This window comes from Sus scrofa, chromosome 11, assembly GCF_000003025.6.
Source record: "Sus scrofa isolate TJ Tabasco breed Duroc chromosome 11, Sscrofa11.1, whole genome shotgun sequence".
Lineage (NCBI taxonomy): Eukaryota > Metazoa > Chordata > Mammalia > Artiodactyla > Suidae > Sus > Sus scrofa.
Window position 1 is genome coordinate 42,262,604 of NC_010453.5, and position 22,883 is coordinate 42,285,486.

Consider the following 22,883-nt stretch of genomic DNA (forward strand, 5'->3'; position numbering starts at 1 on the left):
ATTTTTCAATTGGGTGGTTGTTTTTTGTTGTTGTTTTTTTGTTTTTTTGTTTTTGCTGCTGAGTTGTATGAATTTTTTGTATATTTTTGAGATTAAACTCTTGCTGTTTGCATCATTTGCAACTATTTTTGTCCATTCCATAGGTTGTCTTTCCTTTCACTAGAATGCTCAACTGAAGGTACCCGTGTATAACCTTGACCTTGACCAAGTCAGGAAGACTCCTTTAATTTTTAGCTTTGCTAAACACTTTTATAAAATGTGGTTGCTAAAATTCATAAAATGCCTTTTTTTCTCAATCAAAATTACCTTTAGGATTTTTCTATTTAAAATCATAAGAGAAATAAACCTGTGATTTTCATTTCTTGTATTTCCTTATTTGACTCTTGAATCAAGATTATACTAGCCTAATAAAATGAGCTGGTAGCTTCACCTCTTTAATTTTGTTTAATAACTTATAAAGAAAGCAAATAATTTCTCCTTTCATGTTCTAGAGCTTTCTTGAAGAAAATATTACTTTGGTCTCAATCCTATTTCAATTACTGAATAAGCCACAAAGATTGTTTATATACTCTATTTTTTTTCAATTTTTACGTGTTTCAAGAATCAGTCTATTTTATCCAGTTTCTGAAATGTATTAATATGTATTATTCATAAAATTATACTTAAGGTTAACTCTAACATTCTGCTCATTTATATTTGTTTTTATTTACTCCATTTATTCTTTTGGGTTTTTAAATTGGTTTTTGTTTTATCTCATTCATTTATATTTTAACTACCTTTTTTACTTGCATGGGTGTGTGCATTTTTTATAAAGTGGTTATTCTTGAGTAGGGAGGAAGCAAATTTTTTTTTGCTATAAAGAGCCGATATTAAGTATTTTAGGTATTGAGGGTCATAAATATATTCTCTATTGCATATTTTTCTTTGCAAAAAAAATTCAATCAATTGAAAATACAAAAATAAATTTTAGGTCCAGGTCCATCCAACACCAACCTGCATGCCAGATATTGCCGCTGCAGTGAAGTTTGCTGACTCTGTCTAGAGATTACATTAATTTTTACCTAGTAACAGTCTACCATCTAATACAGTTGTACTACCCTGTGAACATTGTAAGAATCTTGCAATAGCATAATTTCTCTTACTCCCTCCTGCTCATTGAAGAATCTTTTAAAAGAAGAATATATGAAAAATTGAAATTTATTGTATATGTGCCTAGTCCTTTACTTTTTATGGGCTCTGTATTTTTCTGCAGAAGCAGTCATGAATCTGGTATTAAAACCCTCCAAGTGGAAGAACTGTCTTTAGTATTTCTTATAGTGTAAGTCTGATGACAATAAATTCTCCCAGCTTTCATTTATTTTAAAATATCATTTTTTAGTTCTATTGATAATATAAAGTTATTTTCACTTGATATAGAATTCTATGTTGTGATATTTTTTCCTTTGGAACTGAAAAATAATATTCTATTGACTCCTTTGTTTCTAATATGAAATCAGTTTTCATTCTTATAATTGTTTTCCTGATATATTATGCCCTTTATCTTCAATTACTTTTTTTTTTCATCTTTATTTTAGGATTTTGACAGTTAGACTATGATGTCTTAAGTTATCTGAATGTGGTTATTTACTCCGCTTACCATTTTCTGAGTTTCCTGGAGAAGTGGATGGATGTTTTTCATCAAACTTAGAAATTTATTTGCAAATAAGAGTCCTGTTGTGGCTCAGTGGGTTAAGAAACTGACTACTATCTATGAAGATTTAGGTTCAATCCCTGGTCTCCCTCAGTGGGTTAAGGATTCAGCACTTCTGCAAGCTGTGGCATAGGCCACAGATGTGGCTGGGATGTTGCATTGCTGTGGCTGTGGTGTAGACTGGCAGCTGCAGCTCTAATTCAACCCCTACCCTGGGAACTTCTGTATGCTGTGGGTGTGGCCCTTAAAAAACAAAAAATAAAAATTAAGGAAAAGAAGAGAAAATTTTCTGCAAATAATTTCATTTTTTCACCCAATTCACTGTCTAACTCTTTCTTGAACTCTAATTACATAAATGCTTCAATTATCGAGTGCTTTACAAGTTTTTGAATGAGTTCACATTTACACTAAATCTTTCTTTTACTCTGTGTTTTACTACAGATGATTTCTAGTGACTTGAACTTTTCCAAATCTCTTTCAATATTCCCTTCCCTTCCTTATTATATTTATATTTTCCTATAGATATTTTAAATTATTTTTCATAGTTGCTTTATTGGGCTTTACTGATAATTTTAACACCAGGATTGTTTCCAGATTGTTTTTCACTGATTGATTTTACTCTTGATGGTGGATTACATTCTCCTGCCTTTTTCCATATATTATAAACTTCATTTGTAAAATGGACATTGCACCCACACTCCCCCAAAAAGTAGAAGCTAAGAAGGGAGAATTACTTTAGCTAATGGTTATTCTTATAGTTATTCTTAATTTTTATTTTTTATGCCACTGATTTTTGATAGTTTTAGAGAAAAACTACAAATATATCAATTTTCTTGTTTTATTGACATTTAAATAAAAGTGAAGTTTTTTGTGTATTTTAAAATACTAACTGGAGATATATTTTAATATGACTGAGTGAAATCACAATATATTCTGATTCTAAAGAATATGGAATATAATAATAAAAAGTTAATTGTAGTTAACTGTTTTGAACAGTTGTTTGAATTAATCCTGAAACTTCTTTCTGTTTAAAATGGATTGAAATTAGAGGGATCAGTGTAAGTTTATGGTTCATAATATTTAAAATAAAATAGAATTATTTATGTTTTACATGTGTGTACATTTGTATTTACCTTAAAGTCTCCTTAGAAAAAGAACAGACCACAGATGTGGAAATAGGAAACTATAAGATAAGCCTAGATCATCTTATATTCCACATCAAAAGAACTAAATGTGATGCTTACATCTCTAAGGTTAACAATTTGATAATAAACTTTGAATGCACTTTTGTTTCTACTAACTTGCAAGGCAATGGAGATAAATGATTTTTTTTTTTAATTTTCAAGTCAATAATTTTCCATTATTTATTTTGCAGTTTTACCTGCTGTACATTTTATTTCTTTATAAGTGGAGGGTATAGTGAACGTTAATTTCAACAAAGAGAGACATCCCTTCTTTCAATTGAAAAGAAACCCTTCAACATATACTTTATGAATTTAAGAATAGGATTCATGATTTTAACTCATCCATTAATATTAATGCCTAGGGTAGTGAAATATTAGAAATATTTAAAGTTATCAGTTTGCTGCACATTTAAATAAGCAGTAAACGAACATTTCAACTCTTTATATTCTCAAAATTTGACAAAATAGTTAAAATACAGGTATCTATAAATGTTTATGACATGCTATTTAGATCAATTAGTGTCAAATGATCAGTTTTATCAAAAGAACTAAATACAACATTATTTGATATGAAAAGCAACTATCCAAAACCAGTTGGATATATATCTTTTCTAAAACATAAGAAGTTTATTGACACAAAGTTAACCAGTTTAAAATTAAACTGGTTTTTAAAATGTTTAAAATCAAACATATATAAGGGCTTTACCTGAAACCATGCTACAGCCAAATACAGGAAAATATTATGAAACTTGCAGAATTCAGTCTTAAATAATTCTGTGAAATCTTCACCATCAAATACAAAATCTTCCTCTATAAAATAGTAAACATTACTAACTCAGGAAGAGGGGTACAGAAAAACTTATACCTCATTTATATTTAGTAACATATAAAATTTGAATTAGATGTTAAAAGTGGGAAGTAATGCATAGCAGGAATAATATCTTTATGTATGCATATATAGCTTCTATTAGTGCAAGGGAAACAGGAGCAAAAAAAACGTGTAAACAAGTGAATGTGTGCAGCCAGTCTGGAAAATCTCTATTGCAGTCACTACAAATGTATTTCCTTCCAAAGCTATTAAACTTTTCTAATCCCCACACCAGTTTATTGTGGTTTTGAAAATTGGAGATCTCCCACACCTTCAAGTTCTATTTTTGCTAAGGCAGTGCAGACTTTTTACTTCAGCTCTTCTCAGGTCACTGATTTTTCCTCCTAGTCTTACTTCTTGACTCTTCATTTCCTCCAAGTTTTTTCCTCAGGCCTCTAAATTTTTGCCTTGAGACTCACTGTTTCGGAATCATCTTTGAACATGGCCTTAATTATAACTTTCCTGGTGGTTTTATTATAGCTTCTTATAGGTTTTAGTATAGCCCATGGAAACTGCTCACCAGATAGTTCTGTAGCATTCCAGTGTGCCTTTAATGCAACTCAAGGTCTTCCCAGTGAGGTCTGTTTCATTTTTGTTTCCCTGACTCTAAAAAGCTCATCAATGATATACTGAATTTTCACAGTAGATATTATGGACTTATCACTTATGTCTTTTGCTCCACCACTTATGTCAAATATCCATCTTTCCTCTTATATTGGACTTTGTGGTTCCTGTGCCCAGACCTTTTATAAGGTACAACTGTGCCCCCAAAACCAATGTTGTTGGCACCTACTGTGCCCAGTTGACCCTTGCCTGTAGAATCACATTTGGCCCAACAGAAGCTGCCTCACCTTTACTTGCTCCTGTTCCTCTTCCCTCATCCTCCAACTTCTACAGCCTCATTCTAATCTCAGGCTGTGAATGGCCCCATGGCAATGCCTAGTAGAACCAAGGTATTAAAAAGTCACCCCTTTTCCTCAGAGTATGACTCACTCTAGAGCAAGTTTTGCTCCAGAGCATCTCAAGAGTTAAGGATGAAACAAGGCTCCAGCTGAGATCATGTCCTTGGTTTGCTCCTTCTCGTGTCCTCTCCTGATCTTCTGAAATCACTCTTTAAATAAATATTGCATACCTGAATTCCAGTCTCCAGTTCTACCTTCAGAGATCCTGACTTATGACACTGTTCACAAAATTTTCTCAGCTCGTCTCTTTTTCTATGCTTATATGATCCTCATTTCATGCCTGGACTAACTCTAACAATTTCCTAGATCATTAACTAGTTTTTGCTGTGTGCATCATTTGTACATTTTCTAAAGCTGTACCATTTTTCAGAGCTGTCTGAATAAATTATGATTAGTCCACTGTAGTTTATGCATTACTCTGTAGCTAGACTGCATGGATTTGAATGCTATTTTTACCACTTATTAAATGAACACTCTGGCTGAATGAGTTAATTTCTTCATTTTCTATTCTATAACAAAAAGATGGAGGAAATAATTTTCCTCCTTTTCAGAAAAAAAAAAAAGCAGGTTAGTATACACAAATGCTTCAAACAGTGCTTGTCACATAATCAACACAGAGTGTTAACTAGTATTTCTTTATTACTATTGAATAGATTATGTCATTGCCCTGTTCAAGAACCTACATGAACTTCTAATAAAACATATCACTTCAAATATAAATTTCTCTACTGTATTTCAAGGTCTATTATAATAACTTTGTCCTACATTTATGGCTTAATTTCCTAGAATTTTCAACACAAATTTCTCCAATTTCACTAAGCTGGTAACCAAAATTTTCACAATCACAAATTTTTTACTACTCTATTTTCCATTCTATTCTCATTATCTAAAATAGCATACTTGGTCTATTTCACTAGGCTGAACTTATACAAAAATTCTCTAAAAAAATACTTACATGATACTCTGTCATGTTACTTGTTTTCTTGTTTTATTATCTCCTACACTTAGAATCAAAACCATTTATTTCAATGGCAGTTATTTATAAGTATAATGATTTCCATAACTGTCCTCCTCAAGATAATTGGAAGTTTCATGAAGAAAATTACCACAATTTCTAATCCTTTCACATCACCAACAAAGCATAGAAAACATACTGCAGAATATTATTAATAGGCATGAAGAGGATATTAAAATGATATCTAAATGATGGGAAACATGCAAAACAAATGTTTTCTGTTTCTCATATCTCAATCCCCCAGTTTTATTGAGATATTATTGACATGTAACATGTGAATTTGGTATATACATTTGTTTTGAAATGATTATAATAATATTTTTAATTGTTATACACTATTGATGAATTGATCCTTTTTATCATTATATAGTGACCATCCTTGTCTTCTGTTACCATTTTTGGCTTAAAGTCTATTTTGATCAAATTACTATAGATACCTGTGGTCTCTTTCTGTTTCCATTTGCTTGGAATAACTTTTTCCATTGCTCCACTATGTATGTCCTTAAAGTTGAAGCAAGACTCTTGGAGGAAGGATATATTTGGGCCTTTTTTTTAAGCCATTTATCTACTCTGCCTTTTGTTTGAAGAATGTAATCCAATTACATTTAGAGTAATTATTGATAGGTAAGGATTTATATTGTCACCTTATTTTTTTCTGTCTGTTTTGCAGGTCCCTTGTTGCTTTCTTCTTTTTTGCTATCTTCCTTTGGGAATTGATGATTTTCTATAGTGTATGCTTTGATTCCCTTCTGCATTTACTCTGTGTATCTACTGCAGGTTTTTGTTTTGTGGTTACCATAAGGCTTACATAAAATATACTATAAAAATAAATCTATTTTACACTGATAACTTAATTGCAGTCACATACAAAAACTCTGACTTTTTTCTCCTACTATCCCCCAATATTTTGTTTTCATGTCATAATATGCTTATTGTTATAATGTGTATCCATTAATTATTTTACCTACAGTTCCTTTGTCCTCTAACCTCTATACTAATAGATTTAATTTTCATTCTCAAGAAGAAAATGATTCAATGAAATTTAACACATCATCTTATTAAAGGATTAGATTACTCTTGTTGGCAACCTGTGTCCACAGGAGCCCTTCAGGAACCTGGTGCTATGGGCACTGCCTAGAGCTGAAGGAATTGCCTGGGGTTACCAAAGCTAGCAGGCTCAGGGATCTGTCTCTTTTTCCTGAAGTTTGTACAGACCTATTATAAACTGACCAAGATGACTGAGAGATTTAGGTGGATATTGGACTTATTATAGTGAAAAAGATAAATTATTCTTCTCCAATTAAAGAATATCTATCTAAGTAAATTTTCCATGAGTAAAGAGAAACATTACTACTTGCCTACTCCAGAGTATTAATATTTAAGTTACTTGTGAAATAAATTTCTGTTTACTCTATTAAATATGTTTCTTGAGGCACAAGTCCTTCCCATCAGGAAGGCTGCAGCAAGCCCTCACACCAACTTCAACCACCAGGGGGGAAGACATCAGAAACAAGAGGAGCTACAACCCTATTTTCTGCAACAAGGATACTGCACTAAATATTAATTCAAAATAAAAAGGCAGAGGATTACAAATCAGATAAAGGAACAAGGAAAAAAAAAAGAAACAGAAAAACAGCTCAGTGATCTGGAGATTACCAACCTCAGTGAAAGACTTTAGACTAATGAGAATAAAGAGTCAAGATCTTGAAAATTAACTGGAGACAAATATTGATAAATTACAAAAAGCATTGAATAAAGAAATATAAGAGTTAAACATTAAGCAATAGGAGATGCAAAATAAAATGACTGAAAAAAAAAACCCTCTCTAGAAGGAACAAACAGAAGAATACAGGAGACAGAAGAAAGAATAAGTGAGGTAGAAGACACACTGGTGGAAATCAATGATATGGAACAGAAAAGATAAAAAAAATGATTGAAAAGAAATGAAGACAGTCTAAGAAAACTCTGGGAAAACTTTAAAAACACCAACATCTGTATTACAGGGGTTCCAGAAAGAGAAAGAGAGAGAAAAGGCCAGAGAAAATATTTGAAGAGATAATAGCCATGAACTTCCCTAATATGCAAAAGGAATCACTCACTCAAATCCAGGAAGCACAAGTACCATATAAAATAAACCCAAGGAGGAATAACCCAAGATACATTAATCAAACTGATCAAAATTACAGACAAAGAGAAAATATTGAAAGAAGACAGGATAAAGAAACAAATAACACACAAGGGAACCCCAATAAGTTTATTCACAGATTTTTCAGCAGAAACTCTGCAGGCCAGAATGGAGTGGCATAATATGGTTAAAATGATGAAAGGAAAAAACCTCCAACCAAGATGACTCTACACAGTAAAGCTATCATTCAAATTTGAAGGATAAATCAAAAGCTTTACAGACAAGAAAAAACTAAGAGAATTCAGCACCACTAAACCAGCTGTACAACAAATACTAAAGGAACTTCTCCAGATAGAAAAGAAGAAACTACAACTAGAAACAAAAATTTTACAAATAGCAAGGCTCACCAAAAAAGGCATATATATAGTAAAGGTGGGAGCTCATTCACACACAAATATGCTACCAGATCCAGAAGTGGTTACAAATGCAGGATACTGGAAATGCATTTACAATTATGATATATATATATATCATACACACACACCCCTATATCAAACCTTCAGGGAAACAGCAAACCAAAAATCTACAATTGATACACAGACAAATAAGAGAAAGCAATCCAAACACAACACTAAAGATAGCCATCGAAGCACAAGAGGAAAGAACAAGAGAAGCGAAGAAAAAAGGCCAACAAAAACAAATCCAAAACAATTAATAAAATGGCAAGAAGAACACATATCAATAATTACCTTAAATGTAAATGGACTAAATGTCCCATCTGAAAGACCTAGACTAGTTGAAGGGTTATATGAATAAGACCCTCATACATGCTATCTTCAATAAGCCCACTCAGTTTGAGGGACACCTACAAATTGAAAGTGAGAGCATGGAGGAAAATATTCCATGCAAATGGAAATCAAAAGAAAGCAGGAGTAGCAATACTCATATCAGACAAAGTAGACATTAAAATAAAGAATATTATTAGAGACAAATAAGGACATTACATAATGATCAAAGGATCAGTCCAAGAAGAAGATAAAACAATTGTAAATATATATGCACCCAACATAGGATCACCTCAATATATAAGGCAACCACTAACAACCTTGAAAGGAGAAATTGAAAATAACATAATAATAGCGGGGGACATTAACACCCCACTTAATGCACAGATCAGCCAGACAGAAAATCAACAAGGAAACAGTGGCCTTAAATGATGCTTTAGACCAGATGGACTTTATAGATATGTATAGCATATTCCATCCAAAAGCAGCAGAATACACATTCTTCTCAAGTGCACACAGAACATTTTCCAGGACCTCATTTTGGACTGCAAATCAAGTCTCAGTAAATTTAAGAAAACTGAAATCATATCAAGCAACTTTTTCAACCACAGCACAATAAGACCATTAAGACTACATAATGGAGACTAAACAACATGCTACAAACAACCAATGGATCACTCAAGAAATCAAAGAGGAAATAAAAAATACCTAGAAGCAAATGATAACAAAGACACAACAATCCAAAATCTATGAGATGCAGCAAAAGCTGTTCAAAGAGTGAAGTTTATAACAATGCAATCCTCCCTTAGTAAACAAAAAAAATCTCAAGTGAACAACCTAACTTTACACCTAAAACAACTAGAAAAAAAATAACAGACAAAACCCAAAGTTAGAGACCAAAACTCATAATAAATATCAGAGCAGAAATCAATGAAATAGAAATGAAGAAAACCACAGAAAAGATTAATGAAACTAAAAGTTGGTTCTTTGAAGAGATCAACAAAATTGATAAACCCTTAGCCAGACTCATCAAACAAAAAAAGAGAGAGGACTCAAATCAATAAAATTAGAAATAAAAAAGGAGAAGTTACAACGGATATCATAGAAATACAAAGGAACATAAGAGACTACTACAAGAAACAATATGTCAATAAAACTGACAACAGAGAGGAAATGGACAAATTCTTAGAAGAGTATAATATTCAAAGATTAAACCAAGAAGTAATGGAAAAGTTGAACTGACTCATCACAAGTACTGAAATTGAAATTGTGATTAAAAAAAACTTCCAACAAACTAAAGTCCAGGACCAGATGTCTTCACAGGCAAATTCTATCAAAAATTCAGAGAAGCATTAAGACCTATCCTTCTGAACCTATTCCAAAAAATCGCAGAGGAAAGAGCACTCCCAAACTAATTGTATGATATCAAAACCAGATAAAATATTACAAAAAAAAGAAAAGAAAATCACAGGCCAATATCACTGGTGAATATAGATACAAAAATCCTCAACAAAGTACTACCAAACCAAATTCAGCAATATTTTAAAAGGATTGTACATCATGATTAACTGAGCTTTATCACAGGGATGCAAGGAGTTTTCAATATGTGCAAATCATCAGTGTGATACAGCATATTAACAAACTTAAGAGTAAAAACCATAAGATCCCCTAAATAGATATAGAAAAAGCTTTTGACAAAATCCAACACACATTTCTGATAAAAACCCTCAAGAAAGTGTGCATAGAGGGAACCTACCTCAACATAATAAAGGCCATATATGACAAAACCACAGCTAATATCATTCTCAATGGTGAAAAGCTGAAAGACTCCCACTAAGATCAGGGACAAAACAAGGATGTCAGCTCTTGCCACTACTATTCAACATAATGTTGGAAGTCCTAGCCAAGGCAATAAAAACCAAAAAGAAAGAAAAGGAATCCAAACAGGAAAGGAAGAAGTAAAACTCTCACTGTTTGCATATGACATGATATTATAACTAGAAAATCCTAAAGATGCTATCAGAAAACTGTTAGAGCTAATCAATGAATTTGATAAAGTTGGAGGATACAGAATTAGAATGCAGAAATTGACTGCATTTCTATATATTAACAATGAAAGATCAGAAATAGAAATTAGGGAAACAATCCAATTTACTTTTGCATCCAAAAGAATAAAATACCTAGGAATAAACTTACCTAAAGAAACAAAAATCCTGCACTCTGAAAAATATGACACTAATTAAAGAAATCAAAGATTACACAAACAGATGGGAAGACATACCATGCTCTTGGATTGGAAGAATTAATATTGTCAAAATGACTACACTGCCCAAGGGAATCTACAGATTCAATGAATCTCTATCAAATTATTGAGAACATTTTTCACAAAACTAGAACAAAATATTTTAAAGTTTGTTTGGAAGCACAAAAGACCCAGCATAACCAAAGCAATCCTGAGAAAAAAAAAAAATGGAGCTGGAGGAATCAGGTTCCCTTACTTCAGTCTTTACTACAGAGTTAATGTCATCAAAACAGTATGGTACTTGCACAAAAACCAAAATACAGATCAGTGGAAAAGGATAAAAAGCCCAGAATTAAGCACATGAACCTACTTTCAACTAATCTAAGACAAAGGAGGCAAGAAAATACTATGGGGAAAGACAGTCCCTTCAATAAGTGGTACTGAGAAAACTAGACAGCCACATGTTAAAAAAAAGAAATCAGAACACTCCTTAAAACCATACACAAAAATAAATTCAAAATGGATTAAATGCCTACATATTAGACCAGATATTATAAAACTCTTAGAGGAAAACAGGCCAAACACTCTCTGACATAAACCACAGAAATATCTTCTCAGGTCCAGCAATATCTTCTACAGTAATGACAAAAAAAAAACTAATTTAAAAAAAATGGTACCTAATTAAACATAAATATTTTTGCACAGCAAAAGTAACCCTAAACAAAATGAAGAGACAACCCACAGAATGGGAGAAAATATTCACAAATGAAACTACTGACAAGGGATTAATCTCCAAAATATATAAACACCCCCTGCAGCTCAATACCAGAAAAAAAAAAATCAAAAAATGGGCAGAAGATCTACATAGACAATTCACCAAAGAAGACATATAAAGGAGGCCAAAAAAGCACATGGAAAGATGTTCAACATCACTAATAGAGAAATGCAAACCAAAACTATTATGAGGTACCACCTTACACCAGACAGAATGGCCATCCTCAAAGAGTCTGCAAATAATAAATGCTGGAGACCATGTGGAGAAAAGGAACCCTCTTACACTCTTGGTGGAAATGTAAGTTGGTATAACTGCTATGGAAAACAGTATGGCAATTCCTCAAAAAACTAAAAATAGAATTACCACGTGGTCCATTAATCCCTCTCCTGGGCATCTATCCAGAGAAAACCATGGCTCAAAAAGATACATGTACTCCAATGTTCATTGCAGCACTGTATACAATAACCAAGACATGGAAGCAACCTAAATGTCCATCATCAGAGGAGTAGATAAAGAAGATGTGGTTTATATACACAGTGGAAATCACCCAGTCATAAAAAGGAATGAAATAATGGCATTTGTAGCAACATGGATGAACCTAGAAATTATCACGCTAGTGAAGTTAGTCAGACCATTAGACCCCAGTGTCATATGCTATCACTTATGTGCGGACTCTAAAAAAATGATACAATGAATTTATTTGCAGGACAGAAATTGGCTCAAGATTTTGAAAAACTTATAGTTACCAAAGGAAATAGGTTGAAGAGGGCAATTGACTGGGGGTTTGGCTTGGAAATGTCCTAAGTTTAGGTTGTGATGATGGTTGTATAACTATAAATATAATAAAATTATTTGAATTTAAATAAACAAACATGTTTCTATTAATATCAGTTCCTACTTTTAGCTCAACTATTTTGTTAGTACTAGTGCTTATTAAAGAACATTAAAACAATAACTATATTCCTGAAATAACTAAATTCATTATCAAACTTGCACAAAAATGAAAATAGAATGTAATATTTTATGAAATGCTCAGTTTTTTGGTCTATAGAGCAAAATCCTTTTTGTCACCATCACATATCATTTTCATTTTCACTTAAGTTTTTATTTTATCATAAAATGTTCATGTTCAGAAGTTCAAAGAAGACATATATTTATACATTAAAAATAATATCAGCCCTTCCTTTATTCGGCCAAGGAGCCCTTCTCCCTACGAATAAGCTTTGTTGACTGTATATCATATATCCTTCCATACTATTTCTATGCATATAAATAACACTATTTTCAACTCAGAGATTGTTAGTAGTTAAGATTTTCCCCTTTGTTTCTAACCAATGAATTTATTCTTCGTAATGGCTAAAAGGAGAAAAAACTTTCAAAAGCTTAACTGTATTTTATTATATATCTGTACATTATAAAAGAATTGGCAGTGAAAACTTCTTTTACTATTGAAAATTTGTCCAATTACTAACATGATTTTGTCAGTCTAATTTTCAGCATCTGACTTCCCAGCCTACCTACCAAAAATTCTTATATGTAGTATTGAGAGATTTACCTTCAAAAGTTTTGGTTCACTTGTTGTTAATCAATTATTCCAGGCCATTTATGAGAAGTCTATTTTAATTTTGGAATTTTTCTGAGGATCTAAAGCATAGATAAAGTTAAAATGTGATTAATTTTCATGCTTAAAATGTGTTAATGTCATTTTAAGCATTGTTAGTCTTTCAGAGCTAATCTACTTAAAAACATGCCTAATAATAACCTAACATATCTATATATCTATACTGCCATGCATTTCATAAATGAATTAATAGTTGTGATATACATAAGATAAAAAAAAATCTGTACAACAAAACCATCACATAAACTAAAGGTTTTATGGAGATCTATTTAATGGTCATAATTTGTTAACTTAAATAGAGTTTGCTTTGAAAATTTCAAGTGACAATTGAATTAATATGAAAGTAAAAATATATGATCTTTATGAATGACAGTTTATAACAGTGGCTTGCAATGTCTTTCCTGGAAGAGCAGTAGATCTTAATGCAAGTAATTTCTTTTTTATTATTTAAAATTATTCAATAGTCCCATAATTTTCACTACTAATGACTGGAACATTATATACATATGCGCTCTGTGTGTGTGTGTGTGTGTATGTGTGTGTGTGTGTGTGTATGGCCAAAGACAATACTCAACTGTACTAATCAAAATATAAAAGTGTAACTTAAGAATTTATTCATTGCTATTATTGCTAAGATGAGTATTTGTTTAAGGCAACAATTTAATTTTGCACTAGTTTTAGTCAGTTCATTTTTTGAAAGTATAAATCAGGAAGTTCAATATACATGCTATTACTGGAAACAGTTCTTGCCTTTCACAGGTGTCCCATAAATATTTTCCCACATATTTGTTAATATATTTTTAACTTCAAAATATAATTATAAAATTTACTTTTATAAAGATAGTGCTAAAGTTTTAGACCATAGCATAATAAAATATAAATCCTTATTTAAATGAATTTAATGGATAGAGTAAAATCATTCTTATCATATTAAGGAAAGTATAGAAGGTTGACATGACAATAATATATTTAACTTAAAATTTTCTAAATATATAAAATATATGTGTTAAAAATATTTATAAATATTGGAGTTCCCATTGTAGCATAGAAGAAACTAATCAAACCTGGAACCACGGGGTTGCAGGTTTGATCCCTGGCCTCGCTCAGTGGGTTGAGGATCTGGCATTGCTGTGAGTTGCGGTGTAGGCTGCAGTTGTGGCTCAGATCCCATGTTGCTATGGTTGTGGCGTAGGCTAGCAGCTGTAACTCCAATAGATGCATAGCCTAGGAACGTCCATATGCCATGGGCTTGGCCCTAAAAAAAACAATTAAAAAATTATAAATATAAAATATGTATAAAAGTAATATATTGCTTAGATATTTTAGGCTAATCTAAACCAAGAAACAATTTTATTTCTTAGTCATATGGATTATTATTTTCAAAGCTTGCATGATTTTTAATCAAGTTATTTAGAAAAAATATTAATGACCTAAAGAAGAATAAAAAAACAATGTAGAATACAGTCAATATGAGGAAATTGCTCAATATATTGTCCAAAAATGCTTCAAATGAGAAATATTAAATCATTATCAATAAAAACTTATAATACAAATTTTATAAATCTCTGTTCTTGAATCAGCATTTGATATGTTAATATACTTTTGAGTTGATTGAATTCTATCTTCTTAAACAAATGTATATCTAATTATTTAACTAATAAGTAATTTAAATGAAATAAACAGCTACATTCTCAAATTAAAAATCTTACAATAGAATTTCTATCTACATGCTATTATATGACAGCTCAAAATAATTTATTTGCCACATGTATTACAATATTGGATTTCTCAATAATGATGACTATTTGTTAGTTACTCTGTTGCTAATAATGAAAGTTCATAGCAATTCTTGAAATATAAGTGTGAATTTTATATATTAGAGTTGTTGTTGGAGTTCCATTGTGGTGTAGTTGTTTAAGGATCTGGCATAGTTGCTACAGGCACTTGGGTAGCTGTTGTGGTGTGGTGCAGTCCCTAGCCTGGGAACTTCTACATGCCACAGGCATGGCCGAAAAAAAAAAAAAAAAGAAAAGAAAAGAAAAAGATCATTGCCATGGTTGCCACAGTTAGTTGACAGATTGAACCCCATATGGTGTGGATTAATTAGTTAATGTCAAATGTTCTTCTTATGCATTTCTAATGTATTGGTTCAAATTCAATAACCACATTTTAATATTACTAGCATCGTAGAAACAGTCTTAGTTTTCTGGGATTCTTTTAATAATCCACACTTAGTGTATATACATTACCTAGATAATACAATTTAAACTAAAAAACATGGGATGAGTACTACATTGAAAATATTTACTATTCACAGTTAATTTACTTTTTCTATTTACTCATAAGTATTAATGGTATTAAATGACATACATCAAGGTATTCTAAGGCTATTTACCATTGTATCTAATATATAAAATAATCAGTAACAAAAAATTAAATTAAAATTATTCCCTTATTTAAATTTTTGAAAAATGGGAATAAAATTAACATTCAATTTAATGAATTTTCAAAAGTAAACTGATAGCAAATCAATATAATCATGGGAAATAATCAGATATCCACTTCATGTAACTTAAATTATCAAACATAAGTATATAAGGGATGTTTAAAAGTGTATTAGTCTTTAAATATATTGGCCTTACCATTAATATCGGTGTACCACAATCAAAGAATTTTAATAAACATAAAATAAAGATGTCACTTAAATATGTTGAATTTCCTACTTGAACAATTAAACAATATATACCCAAGATAACTTGATTTCCTTTCAATTTTGACAGAAAAGCAGTAGGTTACATCATCCTCAGTTTAAATTGATTTCCACTTACTATGATTCTGAATCAATAAAATTGAGTATTTTTTAATCCTTATTAGAGGAAGTTTTATTTTGGAACAATTTATATTAGCTTTACTTTCTTCTTGCCATTATAACCCTCCTGATAATACCAAAGCCTTCTTAGAATTTTTTTTTTGTTTTTTTGGCAGCACCTGCCACATGGCAGGCCGTCACTGTTCTCACACTAGGGATAAAACCTACACCAGAACAATGACCTGAGCCACAGAAGTAACAATGCCAAATCTTAACCCACTATACTATGAGGGAATTCACAGAAATGTGGATCCTTAATTCTCAAATCATAGAATATTTTGCAATATACATAACAGACTCTCATTCTAAACATATGAATGAGTATTTCCAATAAAGGCAGATTACTTTACCTATGTGCAGGTATTTTTCGGTTTCCAACAATCAGGATAACATCACAGAGTTGCTGTTGTTTCAAGTAACTTTCCATTTTCCTGAAGGTTTGTTCAGCATGGTGCACGGCCTGATAGAATTCTTCAGAGCTACTGGAGTCCATATCACTCTGAGGTGTCAGTGAATGGCTAGCTGCTGACAGCCTGCAAACCACATAAAAATATATATATATATATGGGGTTTATAAAATGTTTCCAATTGTTCTGAACTACATACAGAGTTTTAGAATGTTCGTCATTGTTAATATATCAGAAAAATCCATTTTGGGTTAAATGAACGCTAGGAAGCAATATAAGGATTGTAAACTTTTTCTCATGCTAAAGAGACTTAAAAGATAGGTTATCTGTATTTATTACAACAGTAAATTAATAAAATTGAAAAAAGTCACAGAAATGGTAAATTACAAACATGCTTATTCTAAAAGTAATTACTAATTTAATCAATTTGACATCAAGATAGACCATCAAATTCCATTTAATTATACTACTCTAAATTACTACTCTTATGAGGTTGTAGTAAATGCTGCTTTACATAAGTAGGAGATTTTTACTGTGAGAAATTATAAAACATAGTTTATAAAAAAGATTAACACAAATGTGAAAGTAATTTTTTTCATATTCTACACCCAACTAATTAAACAAAAACATACAGAATGCATTAACTCATTATTAATAGATGTTTTGATCTTGCATGTGTATACATATACACATATATAAACACACATGTGAGAAACTTTAGGATTATTTTATAAAATGCGTGATACTTCAGTTTACCTACTATGTTTATTAATGTCATAGACCACTTCATAGTGAAGACTTTAAGGTACCATATTCCATATAAGAAGACTCAGTATACTTAGGTGCATGATAAACTCAGCATGCTCAATCAAGTGTTTTGATAATACATACCTAAAACGATTTAAAAATAAAAATTTATTAAATACCTAACAATAATGATGAAGTGGCTTATTTCAAGACAGAAAGCAACATGGAAAATTTGCTTCTACTTACAATACAATAAATTGGTACTGGCTAAACCTCTCACAAAGAACACCACAAAATGTTACATATAATATTAAAATAACTTCTTTAATATACTTATAGCTACTAAGGCAGCCAGGATCTGAAAGAACAAGATTCTAGAATAAGGATAAACTCATGGAAATCAGCTCGAAATTCTACACAGCTTTTTCTTTCCTCCTCAAGGCATCTACTAACTATGTACACCATAAGGTTAGAGTCTGAGAAGCTCAGAAACTAATAATGTGGCAACTAAGCAGGACCTCTGCTGGTACCATGGAGCTTGGAGGAGGAATGGATACTGGAATTACAGGCTTCAGAGTGGATACTTGAGGGCAAACCAGGAGCCATCAAGGAAAGTTCAGGTAAGGCTATTATTGCCACTTTTCCCCTCACAGTATTTGCTAATTTTTAAGCATGCTAGATAAGCAGAAAATAGTTTATGGGATGTTGAGAAGTTAAACAGAAATTGAAAGAAAAAAAATTTGAGTTAAAGGACAAGCAAGGACAGGGTTCTGGTAAATAAATGGAATTTCAACTCCCTGAAGGACTGTATCCTAGAAATCAGGAGAACTGAAAATAGACAAGCTAAAACAAAGGCTGAAACCTAGATTTGAATCAACGAAATTCCTAAGTGCGTTAAGGTGATCTTCTAATGGAAATGCTCACAAACAGTCAAAATAAATCCTCTTTAGAAAGAAATAACCTCATTCATACTCTATGATTTCTTGTACACATATATAATACTTGACATTAAGGAAAAAATAGCAGGTCTGTAAAGAAATAAAATTTGGGAAAAATAGACATTAGAAACAGGCTCTCAGGAGCTACAGATAACTATAAATGGATGGATCACAGTTATTTAGTAGATGTGTAAACAACCTAAATGTCCATTGACAGATGACTAGATTAAGAAGATGTGGTATATACATACAGTGGAATACTACTCAGCCATAAAAAGAACAAAATAATGCCACTTGAAGCAACATGGATGGAACTAGAGACTCTCATACTAAGTGAAGTAAATCAGAAAGAGAAAGACAAATACCATATGATACCACATATCTGGAATACAGCACAAATAAACCTTTTCACAGAAAAGAAACTCATGGACTTGGAGAACAGACCTGTGGTCACCAAAGGGGAGGGAGTGGGGTGGACTGGGAATCTGGGGTTAATAGATGCAAACTATTGCCTTTGGAATGGATAAGCAATGAAATCTTGGTGTATAGCACTGGAAACTATATCCAGTCACTTATAATTGAGCATGAAGGATAGTGTGAGAAAAAGAATGCCTATATGTATGTTTGACTGGGTTAACTTTGCTGTACAGGAGAAAATTGACAGAACACTGTAAATCAGCTACAATGAAAAAAAAAAACAATAAAAATAAGTAAACAGATAAAAATTTTAAAAATTATGGTAAAAAAAAGAACCATAAGTAGAAAAATATTGAAGCAAAAAATCTATAAGCAATAGTTTGGAAAACAAATAAAACATGGTAAGAAATTTAAAAATCTATGTAATTGTAGTCTGAAAAGCACAGGAAAGACAAGATGGGGCAAAAGCCATCTGAAGAAATAATGGTCAATTGTTTTAAAAAATGTGTTAAAGACCTCAAGACGCAGATTTAAGATTCACTGCACATTCCATGATAAAGAAAACCATCATAGTAAAACCAATGCAAAACCAAAAAAAAAAAAAAAAAAAAAAAAGCAAATAACAACAGAAATCTGGCGACTTTCTATACAAAACCTGAAAAGGATGTTACAATGCTACAAGGAAGGAAAATTAATGGCCACTGTTTCTCTTAAACATTTTTGCAAAATTATAAGCAAAAGATTAGCAACCAAATACGTAAATGTATATAAAAAAGAAATAATAAACATATCAAATATATAGTTGACATGTATCATATCTACGTTGGACTTAAGGAACAGTTTTAATTACATAAAGCCACTTCATTCATTCATACAGCAAACATCAAATTTTGTTGAATCCCTTTTTCCTTTAGATTGAAAATGAAAGCTTTTAGTACCACTTCTATTTAACATTTTTCTGAAGGTCTTGCCAATGTAATGTAAGCAAATAAAAAATAAATTCCATAAAAGTTAGATAAGAAAAAAAAATATCTGATTTTATCTCCAGAAGATGTTTAAGCACATATAGGATCTAAAAATTCTACAGAGAAATATGCAAATCTAGATCCACTAAAATCATTTATGTTCTGTGTTATATACAATATTTGTCTACACGATACGGTTATTTTCATGAGACTTTACAAGTTTTCTTTTAAATGCTTAAAACTATAGAAGTTTTGCTGTATCATATGTTTTTCTTTCAGAAATTTGTAAATTACAACCCAGGAATATGGTCATTTCCCAGAATATATTTTAGGAATTCAGGCTGAGGCATATGTGGCAAGAACAGTAGAATTCTTCCAGACATTAACACACTGAACAGAAAGTCACAAAATGTCCTACAAGATGAATTTTTAAATCAAAAATGAGCATAATACCATTGACTCTCATATAACTAAGGAGAATCGAGTCAGGACTGTAGCTTGAGATTTACAGCAAGACTACCTCCATTAAGATCCTGATATTTCTGATCTGGTATCAGCCCACATGAATAGCATATAAAATTCAAGATATAAGAGACAACTCTGCAAAATGGCTCCAGATTGTTATAAAGGAGGCTTGGGATAAAGACCCCATTCAGATCCTTATGTCAATTTCCAACAAGTTAGATAGTATATTATTGAGGGGCGAAAGTTCTACATTTCACTAAGAATTTCATAGTTTGGGAAGTGTTACTGGGAAAATAATTTAATATACTTTATTTTCAAAACACAATTTGTGATGGATACAATATTGGAGAAAAATAGTACAATAAATAGAATTGCTTTCACTTTCAGTTTTAAAGCTTGGTGAGATGTGAAACAGGACATAGAATTTGACAGGATTAATTCAAGGTCAAAAAGCTAATTACTGTCAAGATAGCCATCTTTTACATAATCCAGGTACACTAGCATTTCTCGATTATGATGTCGACTTGTGTCTTTTCTGAAGAATTTGAAAGTAATTTGAGAATAAGTCTTAAAAGAACAGAGAGCTGGATACTAGTTCAAAGGTGATTTTTTTAGGAGTTCTGTGGTGCAGAAGAGTTAAGGATCAGGTGTTGTCAATACAGCAGCCCAGGTCACTTCTATTGCACAGGTTTGATCCCTGGACTGGGAACGTCCACATGACAAGAAGAAACAAGAAAAAAAAAAATGTTTTTTTCAATACAGAGTTCCTGTTGACTCCCAGATTTTTATCCTAAAAGTTCCATTCTTCATTTCTCCATATGAAAACAAGTCACTGTTCTTGACGACTAGTTGATTTGCAGAGAAATAATAATGTTGGTTTGACTTGATTTTCTACCTATAAAGTCATTGTCACAGTGCTTACACATTTCCTCATAAATCATTTCTTGATCTCAGACTTGATTAAGGCTTGTTGTCCTTGCATTTGGGTTCAGGATATAAAAAGGAGTTTCAGGGCTCTTCTGATTTTTAAGCTACAGTTCATTATATAATCTTCTTCCCATCACATATCTAGGCTTATTATTTTAACAAATGACATCTTACAATTTAGGAAATGGAGATTATATCTTTACCATGTTTCCTATGAGTATTATGAAAAAAATCTGACATTGGATTATTGCTGTTACTATCTAGCTTTTATGTCTTCAACCTAAATAAAATTTATAGTTTCTTTGCAATCTGAGAGTTTCTCAGATAGTATGATCTGACATTGTAATTTTTATTCTTATTGTGACCCAACAGTATAAAGCTCCCAGTTTTAAAAAATATAATTTAATTCCAATATGACTTCTTCCCAACAGAAGTTAAACATGCTTAAGACTTCTCCAACATAAGATATATAAAACAATAAAATGAATAACATTTTTTCTTGACCTCGTGAATAGAACTACATCACAAGTGACTGCGATTTGCTCTGGCTACATCCATGCTTGCTGCCCATGCTGGACTTCTGCTGAACCCTCTAAATTAAAGATGATGAATAATTGCTAAGAACCAGATTTATCTGGCCTAAGAAAACATAGCTTTCCCTAGTAAACAAGAGATTTGAACAAGATCCGCTACATGGTGGCCCTGGGCCTGCATCATAAGTCCTTTTGTTCTGAGTCTCTTTACTTCGTTGAGATTTAGGCTTTTATTCCTGGGTGTCTTGTTGGATGGATCACATAACAGTTGCTTTCTTTCACTGAGTGCACTATAATGGGATATTTGCAGCCTAAGACTCTTATAAGGGAGGATTCTCCCATGCCTAGGATTCCTCTTGGCCACATGTACACAAAGTAAGGGGCTGCCTCTTGTGCTTACCTAGTTACATCGTAATGGTATCCCAGAGATGATATAAAATAGATGTGGCCACAATAGGGAAATTTTGAAATTCCAAAATGACCCTTTTTTTTTTGTGCACAATTAGAAGCTAATGGTTTGAAACTAAAGAAATACAGTGGGAAGCCTATTTCAATTGATATACTGAAGCCTTCCAAGGGACTCAGGAAACACAAAAGTTTTGTGAATCTAAATTTTTTTCACTCCAGGATACAGTTTATAAGCTCATTACTGCAAATAAATATCTTCGCTCTCATCTAAATGCTCTGGAAATGGCTCAAGAGACCTCTTCTTCTTCTCCTTCTCCTTCAGTGCCTGCATATCCAGAACTTGCTTAGCTGCCATTTTACCTTTCCGACCCCCTGTTTCTCCTCCAAAATCTCCCTATCTAATTGCCTTCCCATCAGAAATCTTTCCCATTGTCATTACTTTCAACCCTGATGGCACCAGCCATCTAGTAGAATATAGACCTTGGCCCCCTGCAGAAATATGGGCCATAATTCAGGAATTTCCCAAGGCCACTGAGGACCTCTTCAGCTTTTCAGAATTTAACCATCATAACAAATGTATGATCCAGGATTCTCTAACTTGTATCAAATAATGAGCATCTTAGAGAAAGCCAAGCCAGACACTGGCCAATGATTGCTGGCTGGTTTACCCTTTAGATAATATTCATAGAAAGGACATCAGTATGGTGGCACTAGCTTCACAGTTATCTTGAGCCCTTCATGAAACAATTTCTTGGGCTTTTTCCCATCTCCTTCACCAAGGGAAAAATTCAGTCCTCTACACAAAGACCTAGTGAAAATATTCATGTCTACAGACAGGATTCTGAGAAAACTGTTCCTACTGAGGCAAACAGTGCCCAAATCCTCTTTAATTCAATCTTTGTTGGAGTATTAGATGAGAAACTTGAATGGCTGATGAAAT

At 32.0% G+C, this 22,883-nt stretch overlaps 1 protein-coding gene across 3 annotated transcripts in view; it reads right to left on the reverse strand.

Moving 5' to 3' along the window:
• Positions 1-22,883, reverse strand: part of KLHL1 (kelch like family member 1) — a 387,090-nt gene that overhangs the window by 228,762 nt on the left and 135,445 nt on the right. For all 3 annotated transcript variants that reach the window (XM_021065654.1, XM_003131017.4, XM_021065655.1), the window contains exon 2: positions 16,487-16,669. In XM_021065654.1, coding sequence (XP_020921313.1) covers positions 16,487-16,669 — 183 coding nt within the window. The remainder of the gene's footprint in view (positions 1-16,486; positions 16,670-22,883) is intronic.